Source organism: Parasteatoda tepidariorum, chromosome 8 (assembly GCF_982258835.1).
Source record: "Parasteatoda tepidariorum strain Cologne lab strain chromosome 8, Ptep-v5.0, whole genome shotgun sequence".
Lineage (NCBI taxonomy): Eukaryota > Metazoa > Arthropoda > Arachnida > Araneae > Theridiidae > Parasteatoda > Parasteatoda tepidariorum.
This window is the reverse complement of record NC_141762.1, coordinates 4,726,220-4,746,218: the sequence shown is the minus strand read 5'-3', so window position 1 is coordinate 4,746,218 and position 19,999 is coordinate 4,726,220. Positions and strand designations below refer to the sequence as shown.

The 19,999-nt window shown below is 34.4% G+C and overlaps 1 protein-coding gene across 1 annotated transcript in view; it reads right to left on the bottom strand.

Annotated features, from left to right (window-relative positions):
- LOC107449288 (dynein axonemal intermediate chain 1) overlaps positions 1-19,999 on the bottom strand; it is a 43,928-nt gene that overhangs the window by 1,025 nt on the left and 22,904 nt on the right. The window contains exons 8-15 of the mRNA XM_043047091.3: positions 19,200-19,382; positions 15,403-15,638; positions 14,896-14,979; positions 11,879-12,008; positions 9,245-9,470; positions 4,534-4,633; positions 3,666-3,802; positions 2,847-2,898 (exon numbers count right to left, since the gene is read on the bottom strand). Coding sequence (XP_042903025.3) covers positions 2,847-2,898; positions 3,666-3,802; positions 4,534-4,633; positions 9,245-9,470; positions 11,879-12,008; positions 14,896-14,979; positions 15,403-15,638; positions 19,200-19,382 — 1,148 coding nt within the window. The remainder of the gene's footprint in view (positions 1-2,846; positions 2,899-3,665; positions 3,803-4,533; positions 4,634-9,244; positions 9,471-11,878; positions 12,009-14,895; positions 14,980-15,402; positions 15,639-19,199; positions 19,383-19,999) is intronic.

The window sequence follows — 19,999 nt, the reverse complement described above, 5'->3', positions numbered from 1 at the left end:
TCTATCACAATATCTCTCGACCAACAGCGTCACGAAAATTCTTATTTTGGTCGAGACGTTGTGAAAATTTCCCAGATGACTTTTGTTACATATGCAGTGGTCATAGTGTTGTTAAAAATCGCATGAGGAGCATTACAGACTATGTTAGACAACTTTATCTTGCGTACTTTTGAATGAAACTCGGAGATCAGGCCAAATCGTGGGCTCCTCATAAAGTCTGTGTATAGTGTCTAAATGATATACGCTTATGGCTCCGAGGAAAGAAGACTGCCTTACGATTTGGAATTCCTATGACATGGAGGGAGCCTAAGAACTACTTTGATGATTGTTATTTTCGTTCCTGCAATGTATGTGGATATAACCGGAAAAATCCAAGGCTTATCTTATCTTGATAACATTCCATCAACCATATGCCACGTTCCTCATGGACCTGATGTGGTCGTACCACCAACTGAATTGCTAGTCATATCTTCAGAGTCTTCAGACTCGGAGCATCCAGAAGTTCAAGGCTCCGGTATCGAATATTAGCCATCTGTAGCCGGTTTCCTCTTCCCTTCTCTCAGGTTAAACTTGATGATCTGACTAGAGATCTGGACCTTTTGAAAGAGGCCGTTGAAAAATTTTTAGGCTTCAGACTGAAAGAAAAAACTTATTGGCCAAAGGAACATCTTTTTATTGGTACCGAAATCAAGAAAAAGAATTTATTAAATACTTTGTCGAAGAAGAGGAAAACTTAGTCAATTGTTCTGATATTCCTGTATTGATGAGCAAATTTAATGTCATCTACGATAAAGATGAGTGGAGGATGTTTATAGATTCATCTAAAAGAAGTCTCAAAGCTGTCCTTCTTCATCATGGGAGCCAGTATGCATCTATACCAGTTAGACAATCGGTATATTTAAAATAATGCTATAAAAACCTGGCTCTCATCCTGAGCAAAATGAAATATATTGACCACAGTTGGACCATTTGCGTTGATTTGAAAGTTATCTCCCTGCTTCTTGTTCAACAAGATGGATTTACAAAGTTCTCTTGTCTCATTTGTGAGTGGGACAGCCATGGCAAGACTTACCATTCAATCAAAATATAATGGCTGAAAAGATAAAATCTTGACCAAGGCTCCAAGAATATTATTCGAAACAGCTTAGTTGATCCAAAAGAGTATTGTTACCCCCTCTAAACATAAAATTCGATGTAATGAAGCAGTTTGTCAAGGCTGTTCCAAAAGGTGACGTTTGTTTCAAATACCTGTGCTGTGCAATAAGTTTCCACGTTTATCCCAAGCAGAAAGAGGGAATCTTTTTTGGTCCAGATATCCGCAAACTCACGAAGGATAAAGTTTCTGAGACTAATATGGCCACAACGGAAAAAGAAGCTTGGGTTGCCTTCAAAGAAGTCAGTAAATTTCTAGTTAACTACAAGGATCCTGGCTGTAAAGAAAGCATTTGCAATGAAAATGCTGGACAAATTAAAAACTTTGGATTGCCCCACAAGTGTCAAAATGCATATACTTTTTCCTCGAAAATTTAGGAGCAGTTAGCGAAGAATAAGGTGAAAGGTTCCATCAAGATATCAGAGATAGGGAACTTAAATATCAAGGAAGATGGGACAAGCACATGCTTGACGATTACTGTTAGATGTTAACTAGAGATAGGCCTGAGATTAAGCATAAAAAAAGATCATCAAAAATAAGTTTTAGAGAAAAATGAGCATGTACTTACATAGAAACGTTTTTCTTTTGCTTTGTTTTTGTTTCAAACTTGCATGTACGCACACACAATATTTGCTATTCTTGGTCAATCGTTAATTTTACGTAAGTTACCTTAATAAAAATAAATTAAAATGATATGTTGCTGATTTTCTTCTAGAAGCTGATGTAAAATGTTTAAATTCAAGGAACTTACTGTTTTTTCTCTCGACCAGAGTTGACTTATACGATCTGGCAACAGTATTTTTCATTCATTTTAACCTACAAAAAATTAGCTGGTCGCTCAAAAATTAGTTTACCTTCACAAGAATCAAATTAAATAGATCGTAATGAATGATCGAAATGATAAAGAAGAACAGTTACCAGATAGAACATGCACAATTGTTTGAGTGAATTCCTTTTCAAATAGGATTTTAGTAAAAACATTAATATCGATTTTACAAAAAATCCTGACGTGATGGTAAAAAATGAAGGCCATTTTCGGAATCAGCGCATCTAATAACACATAAATCAACAATAACTTCTCTTGTATATTTCAAAAACTTCAATTTCGCAGGCTTGTGTAATTATAATGATAATAATAATAATAATTATTATTAATAGTGATAATAATAATAATTATTAATAATGACAATAATTATTAAAAATGATAATAATAATGATCAAAAATATGATCTTTAGTTTATTTATCATAAATATTATAATTTCGAAAAAATATTTTTTGAAATAATTAAGTTTTTAAAAAAAAAAATGCTTTTAAAATATGAATTTATTATTTTTCTTATAAAAATCGGAGAGCTCGCGCAGTTCTTTTCAGATTGATTTTTCAGCTGATCTTGACTGCAAAAAAATTATAATCTCTACTGCTAATAGTTTCGTAACATTAGAATTAAAACTGCAACATTAGAATTAGAATGTTTTTGTTAAATTTGAAAAATTAATGAATTGAAAAAGAAACCTCTCATTGTAAATCTTAAAAATTGTAATCTTGAACTCAGATTCGCCACTAATGTTTATTGTGTATTTATGATCTGGTTTGAATTATATTTGGTCAGGTTTTTCGGAAACATTGTCCGCTCGTCACATTTCAATAGAACAAATGCTTCGGCTTAGAGATAGAATAAAACTATTTGCTTACCTTTAATGAAGAACGGATATTTGGCGATAGCTTTAGAATGATTACAGTTCCTCTAAAAAGGGAGAAGTTATTAGTTTTGAAAATTTTATTAAATATTTTTCATAAAATGCGGAGTTGTCTAAGTTTTCAAATTATATTCAAATAACATGAGTGTGTGTGCAGAGATGGATGATTTTATTTTGACCATAGGATGTGTACTGGAAAAACACTCCGTTTTTTCAAATTTTTTTTTGCAATTTTTTATAAATTAAGGCGCATTATTTCATGATGTAAATGAAAAAAATTACTAAATTAGTTGAATTATACTCCATTAGAAAACTCATCAGTTGATGAGGGGAAAGTTGCCATTAATATCTCATCAATCCAAATACTTTTTGGCAAAACTTTCATATTCATTGAAATTTGAGACGTTTTAAAAACTGCTGTGGAGGCTCAGATGAAAGAGCGCTCGCCTCCCAATGAGGTGACCCATGTTCGAATCCCAGCTATAGCTGGTTGATCTGAATTTTGCCCCCGGCTCGCATCGACCACAGAACTGACGTAATTTGTCTCCAGTGGTAGACGGATCATGGGTTAGTAACCCCCTTCGCTGGCGGGCTAACCGTGGGAGGTTTTCCTCTCCATGTAACGCAAATGTGGGTTAGTTACATCAGAAGGTCCTCCACGAAGGCTAGTTTCTCAAAATGCTTGATCCAGGAGTTCCCTTGGGACAAGGCTGTTAAACGGAGGTTATAAAAATCTTTAAAAATAAAATAAAAATTCCAAATTATGCCCCAATCAAGGCATTAAAACGGTCAAAAATATCCATAAATAACTTACTTTTCGTCTCCAACGATGAGTATTGGCATTGTGGGATGAAACAGAACTTTCGTCAAGTTTATATTTTGCTTTGGTGTGTAAACAGCATACGTTCCAATTGCCTCCACCTTATTAAGGGCCAGGTCGAACACGCTCACCTACTCCAGAAAAGTTTTTTAATGTTTCAGATAAAACAATTATAGTTCCGAGTCGAGTAGCTCCCGAGAAATTGAATTTCGAAAAAGACGTATCTTTAAAATTCGATGTGTCTGGAACTATTCGAACGAACTACTCGAAAGTTTTTCGACTATCATTATATAAATATTAAAATATAATAAATGTTTTACTGAAATTTATGGAATCATCTTCGGATAAACGAATTTTATAACTGTGTGCAAAAACTTTCAAATCGCTCAAAAAGTTCTCGAGGTATGGTGAAATATGCAAAAAGTAAAATTAACATTAAGGGGTTAAAGTTTTGGTTCCCAAACATATCTTTACTTCGAACATATCTTTGTTAGCTTAGAGGTATATATGCTGATTGTTAGAAGCTTACGAATATCTGCCATAATAGAAAATACTTTTTTCGTTTAGTACCGCGCATTGCAAAGTACCGGCAGAATTTGAATGTCCCGCCTCGAGCAGGCCAATTAAACTTCATATTGCAAACGTAAAATTTGTGAATTCTGTAAAAGTTTTATCACATAAAGTTAATGCAAAAAAAGAGAGTAAAGCTTCTTGGTTGTAAATCATTTTATTTCATCGAAGAAATGAGCGAAATGCAAAAAAGGAAATTTGTCTGAAAGTGCATTTAGAAGATTTAAATTCGTTCCTGTTCAAAAAGAAAAAAAATAGTTTGTTATGTAGATTAGTAAAGTATCAAACTTACAACAGCGTTTCCTGATATGGCTGCAAATAAAGAGGAAGAAAATGGTGCCCACGAAACATCCTTCAATTGTCTGTCGAAAAAGAATTCGAACAGAGGCTGTCTAATACAGAAAAAAAAAGAATAATGTTTTTAAGAAAAACTGTACTATTTTAAAATTATGCATTTTACTAAGAGCTTAAAAGTTGTAAATTATGTAGAAAGAAAAATATATAGGCAAGGTTCTGATCTGTTTCGTAGTCATATATTTCCACCTGAACAATTTTCAGCCCATTGCTTTTTCCCAAACTCATATCGCTAATGTATGTGTCGTTCATAGCAAAAGTGGTGTCACTTTCTCAATCAAGATAAAAAATTACCCTTTATAATGTTTTGATACCTCTAAAAAATAAAAATGCAATTGAAAATGAGTTTGCAAGAAGAAAAAAAGCAGAAAACAAACTTACCGATATGGAGTAAAAAATAAAAATGCTTTAATGGATAAATTAATCTAACAGTTAATATAAATTCGCTAAAAGGAAAAAAAATTATATAAGTGTGCTTGCATCTTATATCGTATAAAATAATTGTTAAAAATATAGAACTCATTAGATAAGTTCTTTCAAAATGTAGATAAAACAAAGGAAAATTATAGACATATGAAAAAAAGGGGGGGGGGGAATAATAATGGAAAAAACAAACAAACAACTGATTAAAAAAAAGGATGAATTTTTTTTTTAAAAACCGGAAAATAAATCTTTTTATCAGTCCACACGATTATATCCGCAAAAAAGAGTGCTTTCTGATACTGAATCAATATAGCCAAAGCAAAATATATTAATACAATAGTGTAAGGAGCACTCAAAACTTTTTTTTACCAAAATTACAACAAATAAAATAGAACACAATAAGTAAAAATAACACGTAAAAACAGAAGAAAAAAAATAAAAGAAAAAGAAAAAACAGTATAAAACAAAATCTCTAAAGCGAGTAGCGAAATCAGATGTACTTACATGAACGAGAAATTTTTCAAAAATGATTTAAAAATATTTTCGCAACAAGATTGCCAGATTACAAAATATGAAAACAAATGCGCAAATTGAGTGTAACTAGAGGAATTTAAAGTACCGCTCTTACTGCATAGCTGAAGTGATTCAATCCAGTCTCTCCAAATGGTAAATTAAGATTTTTCACAAATTGATTCCGTCTCTTTTCAATTGGCAGACCCCTTTCCTTTACACACACACACACACACACACACACACACATATATATATATATATATATATATATATATATATATATATATATATATATATATATATATATATATATATATATATATATATATATATATATATATATATATATATATATATATATATATATATATATATATATATATATATATAACTGCTGTTTGTAGAAAATGCAACACCATGAAAGAATCATCAGAATCAAATGAAATTTAATGCAGAAACGACTTGTACTGATACAAATAAATGATGAAATTTTCAAAACAAAAGAAACAAATTAAGCGTCCGAAATCAGTATTTGGTGCAGCCACCACGCGCTGCAATAAGTGCTGCTATACGACGTGGCATGGAGTCAAACAGATGTTGAATATCTGCTTGAGGAAGAGAATTCCATATCGCTTGTATGCGCAACCAAAGTTCGTCTTTGGAAACTGCAGGACGCGGATCACGAGTGAGACGCCGACCAACCATATCCTACACGTGCTCAATAGGCGACATATCCGGCGAATAAGCAGGCCAAGGAAGAAGTTGCATGCGTTGTGCTGAACAGAAGTCTCTAACAGTCCGCGCAACATGTGGGCGTGCATTATCCTGCTGAAAGATAGCTCCAGGGATGCCTTGAAGGAAAGGAACGACTTCGGGCTGTAGCACTTCACGGACGTATCTGTTGCTATTGAGATTACCCTCAATTCGCATCAAATTGGATCGTCCATGATACGAAATCGCACCCCAGACCATAACTCCGGGTGTTCGACCACTATGTCGTTCAATAATACACTCAGGAAGGCAGCGTTGACCGGCATAACGTCTAACACGAACACGGCCATCATGGGTCCACAAATTGAAGCGTGATTCATCTGAAAAGACAACTTGGTGCCAATCAGCTCGCCAGTCTCTGTGCTCAAGAGCCCACTGCCGACGCAGCCGTCGATGATCCGCCGTGAGGGGAATCCTGTATAATGGCACCCTTGCACGCAATCCACGGCGCAGCAGACGACGACGAATTGACGAAGCCGACAATTGTACACCTGTAGCAGTAGACCAATGTGCTGCCAGCTGCCTGGAGGATGCTGTGCGATCATTCACCGCCATGCGGAGCAGGTGTCGATCATCGCGCTCTGACGTCACCTTCTGTCGTCCAGTGCCTGTTTTTCGAGTTGTTCGGTGCTCGTCGGTCCACTGCTTCCAAACTCGCATCACTGTGGAACTGTTCCGCTGCATACGAGCTGCTATTGCGCGATAGGAAAATCCTCCTTCTCGAAGGCCGATTATCCTCCCTCGTTCAAACTCCGTAAGTTGCTTGAATTTCTTATTCTTCCGTCGTGGAGGCATACTCAGGTCTCACTAAACGTTTGCCACTAACAAATAATCATAGACTATTTTCAACGTCCCGCTACAGCACTTTATTTATACGCTTTCAGCATCAATTCAGAGGGCGCTGCGCGCGCCACGCACGCGCGATGGCTCTGAAACTTTATTAATTTGCATAATATCCTATAATTGACATTTGCTGCGAATTTCATTTGATTCTGATGATTCCTTCATGGTGTTGCATTTTCTACAAACAGCAGTTTATATATATATATATATTGTATAAACAATGCTAGACCTGAAAATAACTATTCGCCACGCAGCGAGTCAACAAATAAAAGCGGCGACTTAAATTAAATAAACAACCGGTTACTTCTAATAATTTCTTTTTTTAAAAAAATTTATACTGAGCATTGAATTTTCCAGCATGATGAAAGTAAGTATGTTTAACTAAATTTTGTCATATAATTATATTATGTTTATTGTTGAGTTAAGTTTTATAGTCGTAGATTATTTCTAACATGAATTTAAAAGAAAAAAAATATTAATTCAGATAAAAAGAAGCAAATATTGGCTATTAATTGAATAGGACCCATCGGTACTGGTCATCGACTCATCAGGTCCGAGGAAAAAGTGACTACTAAGTTATCCGAATCTACCAGACACTGGCGACTAACTGAAAATTAAAATTTTCAGGTCTAAATTATTCTTAGGTAATTAATATATTAAAATCACATTCTTTTAAATTTTTAATGTAAAAAAAATAGTTCCAAAGCAAAATTTGGTAAAAAATTTTACTTGGAAAACTTTAATTTGAAATAACAGTTGTGTGTGCAGATAGAAAATGATCGAAATTTTTTTTTCTCGGAGTTATAGAAGTCAAAAATTTTAACCGCAGATTGGAAGCCTAAAGAGATTCCCACAGTGTAAAAAATAAAACTACTTAACACTACTACTTAAACTACTAAACTTCTTAAAATTTTATAAAGTGAATTGAAAAATAAACTTTGTTTTTCAATTCACTTTATAAAATTTCAAAGTTGTTTATTGCAAAATTATAACGTTCATTTGAATTCAATCCTAAAACTGTTGCTTTAACCACTGTAAAAGAAAAAAAAAATCTTTTTTTTTCGTAAGGATAGATTTACTTATTTTTGCTGAAAAGATAAGAGAGGAGACCAAAATTTCCAAAAACATGCTTGAGTAGCATTTGAACGACCTATTAGGCATGGTTTTTAAGGACAAAATTTTCCTCTACCAAGCCAATCAAAAGTCCCCTCTGCGTTTAATTTTTTTAAATGTAATTTTATACATCAATCATGTAATTTTCAACAGTGTGATACTTGATGGTTATGGATGAATGGTTCCGTAAAATACATTCATTAATGTTAATGAGATCTGGAGTTCGTGGGGACACCGAAAGTCCCCAACATGTTCATTCAATATTTTTTTTTACAATACCAAGCATTATATTGTTGAATAAACTGTATTTATGAAATAAAAGTTTTAAATCATGCCAGCAGTACACTTTTTCTTAAGCAGTAACAATGTGGAGCATTAGTTCGAATGCATCAAACTGTCAGTGGCTGTATAAAAGTTAACCACTTAGTGCGCATATGACATAGTTCAACCAATCAAAACGTCCCCACATTAAGCTGTTACACGAAACAGAAATGCTGTCTTTCTATTCTGTTATTATTCAAGCTGAAGGGCGGTGCAATTCCTTAAGTAATCAAGTGATTGTAAAAATATTCAGAATGGTGCAATACCTGTTATTTTCGAAAATATATTCGGATATTATTTCGTTGACTAGCTTTGCCAAATCTGATGATGAATCGCCAAAGCATCTTTTTGACGCCAATGTTGGATTACCACGTATTACAACGCCGCAAGCCAACCCCTCTCAGTCTAACCATTTTTGTTTTAATGATGACGCTTATTGCAGCATATTTTTTTTAATTTGCTGAAAACAATGGTTAGGATTTACGGGGTCTACCTATCACGGAAAAAAATGTGATATTTGAAAAAAATTGCGTTAATGAACACGATATGTTACCAAAATGAATTTGGCGTGGTGTTGGCTGAAATAGTCGACGGGAAAATATGCAAGTACCGTTATTTGTTTTTGCTGCAACCTGTTACGTAAGAATATTTTACTCTCAGCTTACTTGTGCGTGTGCTCCCACACTAGTACAGTGAAATCATTGCTGCAGGAGATAAACACATCTGGATGAAAGGGATTCCAACGCACACTCCTCACAGAACTGCTGTGCTCATCAAAAACAGTCTTGCATGTCTTATCCTCAAAAGTGTATTCCTGTATCAAACCCGAGACTGTGCTGGCCAAAAACAATGATGCACTTTGCTGATTCACAGACACAGACATTCCTATACCTATAGGTGATGAGGTCCCTCTTTAGTGACATACTTCACTCAATATTTGTATTCTTGAATGACATTTAGTCCTAGTTAAGACTTACATGACGGTAAAGAACGTTATTTCAACTTGCGCCTGACGTGGTGCCGAGATAAAATACATTTAAGAGCTTAATATGGCAGTCAAAATAAGCATTTAGTTTTATTTTGACCTAATGTGAAAGGGAGTGAACACTTTTAGCCCTAAACAAGCTTTGTGGAAAGAGCAAACTCGTTTAGTCGCTCTACTTCTCAATAGAACATAGATTCACAGTTAAATGTTAATTAATTAACCTAAAAGGGCACCATCAAGAAGCAGCCAAATAAGCAAATTTAATAAACTACTAATAAAAGAGGTCAGTACATGTGTGAATATTTACTAAACCAGCATTAATTGATCTTCATAGACACAATTTGTTGTGAATTTTTGTTCTATATTCTTAAATACTATTTCAGTATCGTGACGATAAGTGTAATTAAAAAAAATTTACCAAACTAACCAAAATTCATAATCAGTCACTAACAACAAAGCAAAAAACGGCAGTAGCTAACAAAACTGTCAGAGAGCAGTATAAGGATGCAGCAGAAATTGACTAACTCTTTTTCAACCTACAACAGACCTTTTCGCTGTTGCAGGTTCCTCGGTATCGACTGTCTTAAATTAAACTGCACCAATCATTTCAACCCATTTTTCAAAAGTTATTCAACCCACGCTAACAATAGCAAGAATATACTAATTTCAAGAACAAACTAGCCAAGAACAATTAAAGTCTGCACAACACAAACCGAAGACCAAACAACAAATTTTAATACACGCCCTCAACTATGTCCAAGCACCTAACGCCGTTTTCAGGGCTCTATCTTTTAACGGTCATGGTAGGAATCTCAAATAATTTTGACCCCAGTCAGACGACGTGAACTGCGCCTGAGCTGGTATCCCTCTGTCTAACCTTTAACATCACAGCCAACAAGAGGATCGTCAGCCACGACAGATTTAACGTGCATCGTGATGCGTTCTTGATAATGATTCTGGTTGCTTTGCCAGCTGTCAGAATTGAACTCACTACCACTAGCTCTCAAATCATTGATGCGAACGACACCTTAAGCAATTCAAAGCAGTCCACTTAGTTCACTTAGATGATTCATTTTGCCCAACTCTAGTGCTGACCAGTGTCCTGTAACTTTGTTGAACTATGTAAATAAATGGGGAGCTGGTCTTATTGGTTGGCCAACTCCTGTCTGGTTGATCCGATAATCTGGAGAATCTTTTCTTGGAGGTGCAGGTGGTTGTGATAGGGGCACACGTGTGTTGTCAGGATGGCGACTGTCCAAAGGGTTTTGATCCCAGGATCTCCTCTCTACTAAGTGTGTAAAATTGACACGGTGATGGTCCTCAAAATAATTATACACTCTACGAGTTACGAGAGTAGGCTTCCCAGTTGCTCTGCCCAAACGTTTAAGTGGGCCCAAAGAGGTGGTGTCCAAATTATGCATATTAAGTGGGCCCAAATTATGCATATTTCAGTCCTACGAAAGGACGAAGAATGATATTTAAATATAACATAACGGAGAATAAAGGTAATTTAAGCTTTAATATTGATAGAAAATTATCTTTTATGCTTAGCTGGGGTTAATGTGAAATCCGATAGTGCGACAATTCCATCTGAAATGTTGGTGTGGGCGTCTGTTAATTAAATCCTCATATTGCAGAACGTTGTTTCCGGGATGAGTGGTGTAGGAGTCCTAAAAAACCGCATGGCGTGATCAATAAAAAAAGCAGCGCGAGCTATTTGAAAAACAGACTACGCAGACGATAATTTTGGAACTTCTTGGGGCTAATTTGTTTTCAGACAGCGTTTTTATATTTTATTAGTTTATTTATTTTGGTGTGTAGAAATTTAGTGAATCCGTAACAGGGAATCCCAAAACTTAGTTATATAGAAAGCTGAACTACGCGTCACGGGAGGAAAAAGTGAAGAATTGTTGAATAATATTAATATAGAATAGTATGAAATGATTTGCTTATAGAAGAGCATATGATGGATAGATTGAATTAGAATAGATATTTAGTTGGAAATGGTCAAATATGTAAATAAATGTCGTTTTTATCAATAAAAAAATGACTCTTTAGTAGTAACACTCGTGTCACAAAGTTTAGCTATTATTTAAAAAAAAATTGTTTCGTTGTTTCTCTTAGTTAGCTGCACTTTTTCTTGACAAAGTTTGTTTCTAATTCTAGAACACGTTGAAAATAAACTATATCATTCAGCAGATAGCAAAAAAAAAGAAGAAAAAAAAGACTTTATTTCAATTTTTTTTCTGTTTTTCTTTAATTAATTTTTCAAATCGTTCTTTTTAGGCATACAAATTAACAAATTGACACCTACTGTTAACTGGTAAAGCATCTCTGAGAGGATGTTTAGGTTTCACAGCCATCTCCAGTCCTTTAGGTGGTTCCCTTAGGGGCCATTCTTTAATACTCAGATTGGCTACCACTTCGTCAGGAATAAGGTTGTTCTAAAAATTTATTTAGTTCTTCTTCAGATAACTTATTACGTACTCAAGATACCTAAATTAACTGTTCATACTTGGAGATGTTAGTTAAAAAAATATTTTTTTCATTGTATATCATTGAAATTAATTCAATATTTTTTTAAATTTTTGGTCACAAAAAATTATAGGAAATGTTTTTACATGATATGATTTTAAAAATATGTAGAACTCTTCATACAACGAATACAATAAATAATTTCAATAATGGGTAAAGGTTTTCATAATTTAAAAAGTGACACAAATTGGTATATATATATATATATATATATATATATATATATATATATATATATATATATATATATATATATATATATATATATATATATATATATATATATATAGCTTGATTCAATTTAAAAGCATCTTTTCTCTAATTTTTATATCTTATTGGTAATCTCAAGCTTGAGTGAATGCGATGTGCAAGTTACATAGGCAGTTATAGACTCGCGAGTTTGTTGATTAGTTCGTTAGATTTCTAGCACAATAGTTGTGTGGTATTGCCAAATACCCGCCTTAGTGCAGGATTTAGCTATACCGTACTTTAAAAGTATGACAAATGTAAAAATTGATTAAAATAAGTTCTGGTTTAACATATCCAATTATCTGGTGAAGCAAATTTAACTACTCTATCAAAAAACAAAGTCTATTGAATATAGTTATGCGTCTTATAAGACGGTAACGGTTCTCGTTAAACAGTTCTACCGTGAAGTGCTCGACTTCGCGTGCAGGTCGTCGGGCTACCAAAGCGGCAGTGCCATCCCCTCTGCAGAGAATCAAAATTGTGATTGCATGTCTTCGGATCATAATCGGGAATGTATCCCAGATCGTCGCCAATACCCCATTGTGCAGCTCTAGTGCGACGTAAATAAAATACCAATCTACCTACCGTCTTATAAAACATAAATACAGTGTATTTGTAAAAAGATCCTGACAATAAAGTGTTTTTAAATCCCTACAGAAACAAGAGTTATTTTCACAATTTATTTATCGCATATTTGTAAATTAGCTCACAGACACTTAAAGCAAGCTACATGGATAAAGGTTTTTCATACATCCAGGTAAAAAAAAAATTCTTAAAAATGCAATTTCATTTAATTTCTAAAATAAATAGAACAATTGACCTATTTTTTTTAAAATTTCTGTACTGCTTCTGAAAAGAAGGAAATTTTAGCAAAAACACCTGCTGAAGAGTTTTTTAATCAATTTACTGTAATTTTTTTTTTTATCAAGGATAGCCGACGGAAAGAAAACGAATATTAAATTGCGGTTTAGGTTAACATAATTTCGTTCTTCCACCACATGTATGCGTTATCGCCAATTGGATGCTTGCAACTCGAGAAGAAGACGATCACTGATACACAGACTCGTGACCTATGACCTTAGCGCCACCTGATCGCTTATAAACAAGATGGCGAGTTAAAATCGAGCTAGTCACTTCATATAAGTTAGAATGTTATTTAATGTGAAATTAATTAAATACAACACCACACCGCACATCAAATTTGTAATTTTTTTAAAAATATTTCTCTACTACGTCTTTTACTTAACTTAGATTCCTTTTTTTTTATGTATTTCATTGTAACGGTGATATATTTTTGTTTTGTGTACCAGGGAACTTCGATGCATAATTAGTTTGTTTATGTTCCACGTGGCTCCGTGCCTTGCTTTGTATTTAGTAAGAAATATCTAGTGAAACAATTGAAATCTCAGTAAAAGAATCTTTCTGAAAGAAATTAGAACGTGTCAATTAAGAGAATGGATACTTGACGTGCTTGGCTTACTCGAAATAGAATGAAACGAACAGTTGATGACGCAAACAAATGCCTTGTTTGAACAACCATTCAGGATCGAGATACCCATACTACGTCACTTGCTCAGGTATTCTATTGACAACTGCATGTGTCTCATTCCGTATAGGATCTGCTGCCAGGTAAGGGGTGGGGACAAATTTCAAATCTTATGTATGAACTCTAATTTTTTATTGTATTTATGGATTTTCCAGAAAGAGTACCCAAATTTGATATTGGCTATCGAAATATGATACAGATGGCGTATAGCAGAGCTTTCTGCCTATGGCAACACTTCACATGCTTCCACCATTAGCGTGTGGAGAGTCATAGGAGAAGGGAGTACGTTACTTTCTGTCTGCATTTTTAAATAGATTACAAAATTTTAAGTTTAGAAACTATATGGAACCGAAAACTACGTTGAAGAGAAACGCCGTGGAAATTTTGAAAAATATTTTTGACAAGCACATACGAAAAATAATAAAGTGGAAAATATCGAAGTACATTCCTATGCAACTGAGAACAGGAAGAGAAGTAAAGGAGGAGGGTCAGAACATGGTACCAGTCTTCTCCCCAGAGGGCGTATTCGAGAGTTGGGATCGCGAATACATGTTGTTGTTCATTAGTTCATAGGTGACGCTGTAACTGCCAATGAAGATCGCTTAGAAATAATTTAAAATACAAGTATAAATACCCCCTAATACATCTTAGATCGAAATCATATACAGAGACTTGCTTTTTTTTTAATTTTCTTAAAAAGAACCTATATAACAACATCAAACTCGATTACCTTCCCCACTCCCCGGAAATAGAGCTACTTTTGAGTGGTGGGACCTAATTTGGGAAAGGGGGTCGCGTTTAGAATGCATCCTTGGAAAATATTTGATCAGTGGTTTTGACATATTTGAGACGATGTGTTCTTTTCGAGCGAGACATTTAACAGTTTTTATACATTTTGGGTATTCTGATTAAAATATTAAACTATTGCAACAATGTAGAAAATACTGAAGGACTTTTTTTTAAAAAAAAGAGAGAGTGGGAGAGAGAAAAAGAGTTCATACCATGAAAATCAGCCAATTGATAATGGTTCCATCTTTGGATATCGAACACAGTTTCTGCGGAAGTTTATCGGGTAACCACTGGACCTGAAGGAAAACGTAACTTATAACTTTACAGATGAATATGTTTTACAACCCATTTCCTTTTTTTTTATAATAAAAAACAGCATGCTAAGTAGGGAAATGCAATTTGAGGCAAATTATAAACAATAATAGTAGTTTGTTTTGTCATCAGACTCAGAATTTCAGTTGAAATGAGAGAAATCTAATGATTCAAAAAGGGATCGAAACTACGTTTGACGATAAATTCCTTTTAATTCAAAATTTTACTTGTAACGGTCCCAAAACTTGTGTTCTTAGAAGGGTTAGCAGGTTGAAATCTCCAATCAAAATATAAGTGCTCCAGCTAGTCAAAATTTCAAATTGATGTAATGCAAGTGGTCAACTTACAGGGCTTTTACTGTAATAAAAGGACAACGTACAAAAATAAAATACCAAAGGAAAACATACTTCACAGAGTGTATCCTCGTGAAAATGCGTGCCAAACTTAGACTCTCTCACAGCAATTGGGGTTTTCGAAAGGTCGTAGAGTTCTAGATCACCACTAGTCAGAGCTACGATCACGATTTGAGGTAAAGATGTGTGGAATAGTACACTGCAGACTCCGGATGCGCACCTAACGATTCGTTCCGGAAAAGAAGGTCCCTTTAAACTGTAAACATACACCAATCCTCTTTCCTCCATCTCTGAGAAAAGTTTTCAAAAAAATCTGTTTCACTGTAAAATTTAGTTATTCACAAAAACTTAAATAAATATGCATCTTAGCTTTTGAGTAAAATGACACATTAAGTGTTTTAACTTACAATAATATTGGAAGGGCAATTGTTAACAAACATCAAAACAAGTTTGATTGCCTGATGGAATGGAAAATGCTTGTGACCAGTGTTTTTTGATTCATCTCAATAACTGGTTTGAAAGTTGAAGGATGAGATTAAATACCTGTAATACACAACATATTGTGCTGCTTCCAGGAGAACTCTTCAAGACATAGTTTCGCGTGGTGGCGGGTACTATGGTTACGAGAGTAAGTCACTTCGGTGTGGAGTGAATATAGTTCGTTCACCAGGAGTTGGCACTTGACTTCGCCTTCATCACGCGGTATCCAACGATACTATTTCGCTATATGTGGAAGAAGGATGTGAACAATCCTGAACAAGGTTGCTATTTGGCGATCATTATGACAAAAAATTTTTTTTCGCAGTCTTTATGTGCATTTTTTTAACATTAAATATTTCATAAATTGGATGATATTTCTCTCCTTTGAGTGAATAGTTTGTTCTCTTTGAGACAATTTGCTGGGAAAACAGCAGTTTTTAAATTTAAAATATATTTAATTAGCTAGAGTAACGAAAAGTATAATAGCAGGTGATAAAGCGAAGTAAGTGACTGAAAAAGAATTCACTGTTTGCGTTTGGCACGCATTAAGCGTTGTCACAATTTCAAACGTAGAAATGTTTCTCCTCTTACTCCCGCGCTAAAATGAACTCTGGGTACGAGGAGGTGGAGCCAAGTGCCAACTCCTGGTGAGCGAACTATAGTTTTGTAATGATCTTGGCACAGGTCGCTGTGACTGACACAATTCGGCCAATCAACGCCTTCCTTTCTTCAATGCACTCCCAATAGAAATATTCTTTCTCTTATTACTATAGCAGCAGACAGAGCCGTGATGGCTCAAGGGATATAGAACTCTCTCTTTTGAATGAGGTGAACTGGGTTCGAATCCTAGCAATGGCTGGTAGATACGAATTCTGCATCTGGCTTGCACCGACCACAGTGCTGACTTGAAATATCTTCAGTGGTAGACAGATCATGGGTTAGAGTCGCACTGCCACCAGACTAACCGTGGAAGGTTCTCGTGGTTGTCCTCTTCATGTGAAGCACGTGCGGGTTAGAACGCATCAAAAAATTTTCCATAAAAGCGCATTTCTCTCAATTCTGAAGTTCCCTTGTCTTCTGGATTGGGTACAGAATTACAAGACTAAATTAGAGAAATAAGAATTTTTTTTTCTAATTAAATCATGTCGGGGGACACGATTTTTTGAAAGCAAATCAACCAATATTATTAATTTTGCGTACTTTATATTTTTGACTAAATATTGAACAAAAATATTTAATTTTCCTTGAGAGTAACTTCTACTTAGAAAGTAACGTGCGCAAAATAAAATACGGACCACCCCGAATAATTTTTGATCTAATGATCGGATCTTCACTTTCTAGGTCTCACTCGAATGGTTTGAGGTGGTGACCTCAAATAGGCTGATTAATTAGAGCAGACGAATATTAAATATATTTTTTTCGATGGATTCAGATTTCTGACCCCCAAAATGGGGAGGGGGCGGGGCAGGCTCAGTCTGGGAAATATGCTAATCATAGTTTGGTCAGGAAAGTGGACCAAAATTTGAACCCCTTTCATCTTAATCTTAATTTCTGCGTATTTTTCCCATATCTCGAGAAATTCTTAAGCGAATTGAAAAATGTTTGCACACAATTATAAAATTTGCTTTTCCGAAGATAGCTCCATGCAAAAAATAAATTTTAGTGAGTATTTATTATTTTTTATTACTTTATTTCATATTGGTCGAAAAAAGTTGATATGGTAAAGTATACATTTTTTTGCATATCATTTTAAAGAATGTCATTTTAAGTGGTAAAATACAAAATTTGAGCGAAGTAGGCAAAATAGTTTCTGAGAAAAAAAATGTGCAAAAGTCCTATTTTTAAAATTTAATTTCTCATGAACTCTTTGACCGATTTTGCTCAAATTTTGTATTTTGGCATGTAAAACTACATTCTTTAATATGATTTTAAAATATTGCTAGTGGGCTGCGCCCCCTGCTCGCTAACGCTCGCCAACCCCCGAAAATTGCTACGCAATCTTATATGGTTTGCTTCGCAAACCAAGATCGCTTCGCTCGCTACTAACTTAGGTACATTGCAAATACACAAAATTCTAGGAATTCAAAACAATCATTCAAATCCATATAACAACTTTTTTTTTAAAAAAAAAAATCACATCTTTTTAGTAAATACTAAGTCATTAAAATAAATTTGAATTCAAATGAAGACTCTTTGACTAAGACTCATTTTTCTATGAATAACTAATAACAATAATAAAACAAATAAATTCGTGATATAAATCAAAAATCGTCAAATAAATTCGTAATACATAAATTCGTGAAAAAAAGCGCTTTCGATAAAATACTAAAATAGAGATCTATCGACAAAGACTACTACTCACTTCTGCCTAGCTTAATAGTATGAGATTGCCGCAGCGGAATTGTTATTTCAGTTTCCGTTTTTAAAAGCGCTATATGTTGAGCCACCTCAGATTTGGCATGTGACATTTTTAGCGGCAATTATTGTTCGATTTTCTAGCGTTGCCATTCAGGGAGTTGCAATGAGGCTTTTTTTTGTCGCCGTGTAAGAGAATATATATATATATATATATATATATATATATATATATATATATATATATATATATATATATATATATATATATATATATATATATATATATATATATATATATATATATATATATATATATATATATATATATATATATATATATATATATATATATATATATATATATATAGAATACAGCACAGTTTTTTGAAGGGGAAAAAATTATTTAATATGCCAAAAAAAAAAAAAGAATTTCTGAGATTTATGTAACCCGTTATATTACAGAATCACGAGTTGCACAAAATGGTCTCCGAATAAAGACTGTTCCTTGTACAACACCCCTTTTTTTAAAAAAAAATGAAATGATAAAAAATGTGTTTTAAAAGAAGAAGTACTTAACATTGCAGAGAACAGAAATAAACAGAAAGTTTTGCAAATTCACGTTATCTTCCGTACGTAAAATTTCAAGTAAGTTTTCTCCATAAATCAAAATAGAAGAAAGTGAATTCAGATAAACCATGAAGTTTCAAAAACTAAGAAATTCAAACAAATGATGGCAGTTATGCTGTCATAATTTATTCTTTCTTGTCTTTATAATTTACTCTAGATTAACCTCAACTCACTTTTTCTCTCTCCCCATACTTAAAAATTACTTTTGTAAATAAAGGATCCATTTGCCACGTTTTTTTTCGACGTCCTCTTAAAAGCTGCACCTTCTAGAAGAGGTCAATATTAGAATAAGATCGGTATATTAAAATTTGAAAAACCTCAATTAGAAGCATTTTGTTGTAGTCAATTCATAGCTCGGATGTGATGATGATAATAAATAATTTTACCATCCACTAATTGCTCTCCATTGTCTCTGAATCCCACAGCAAAGAGGTCTGGGTAGTGATTGTTCCAACATAAGCTACTCACTAGCATTCTTTTTGTTTCGCGATTAGACAGATTCCACAGAGGTAAGAGTGATCCGAAATTCGGTTTGAACTCATCTTTAGGACACTCATAATACATGAAATCTAAAAGAAGATGAAAAAAAGATCTTTGTGAGTTGGATAGGCGATTTCCACACTTTCTCCATTTCCATTGCTTTTTATTTTATAACCGCTGTTGAACACTCGACCCAACTTTGTGTTTTCGACGACCAATGTTCAACTCCGTAGCCTTGTCATTGTCAACCAATCCAGAAGACAAGGAAACTCCTGGATCCGTACCCCCAAATGTATGATTTGATATGGGAACATGGAGGACTTTGTGACTTGACAGATTTATCGTGCATCAGTCACCATTTACTACACGGGGAGACTTCGGCCGGAAGGGATCGAACTCACGACCTCTTGGACAAGGGCCCAGTGCCCTACCAACCAGGCTATTCCGGCCCTACATTTCCATTGTTTGAACAAAAAGTTGGAATATACAGGAGATGAGGGGAAAAGCAATATTTACGAAAGAGCTGTGGTGGATCAGGGGAAAGAGCGCTTTCCTTCCGATGAAGTGAACCAGATTCGAATCCCGGCAATACCTGGTTCATTCGAATTCCGCAACCGGCTCGCACCGACCACAGTGTTGTAAAATATCCTCCGGGGTAGAAGAACCATAGGTTAGAAATCCCGTGCCATCAGGCTAACCATGGGAG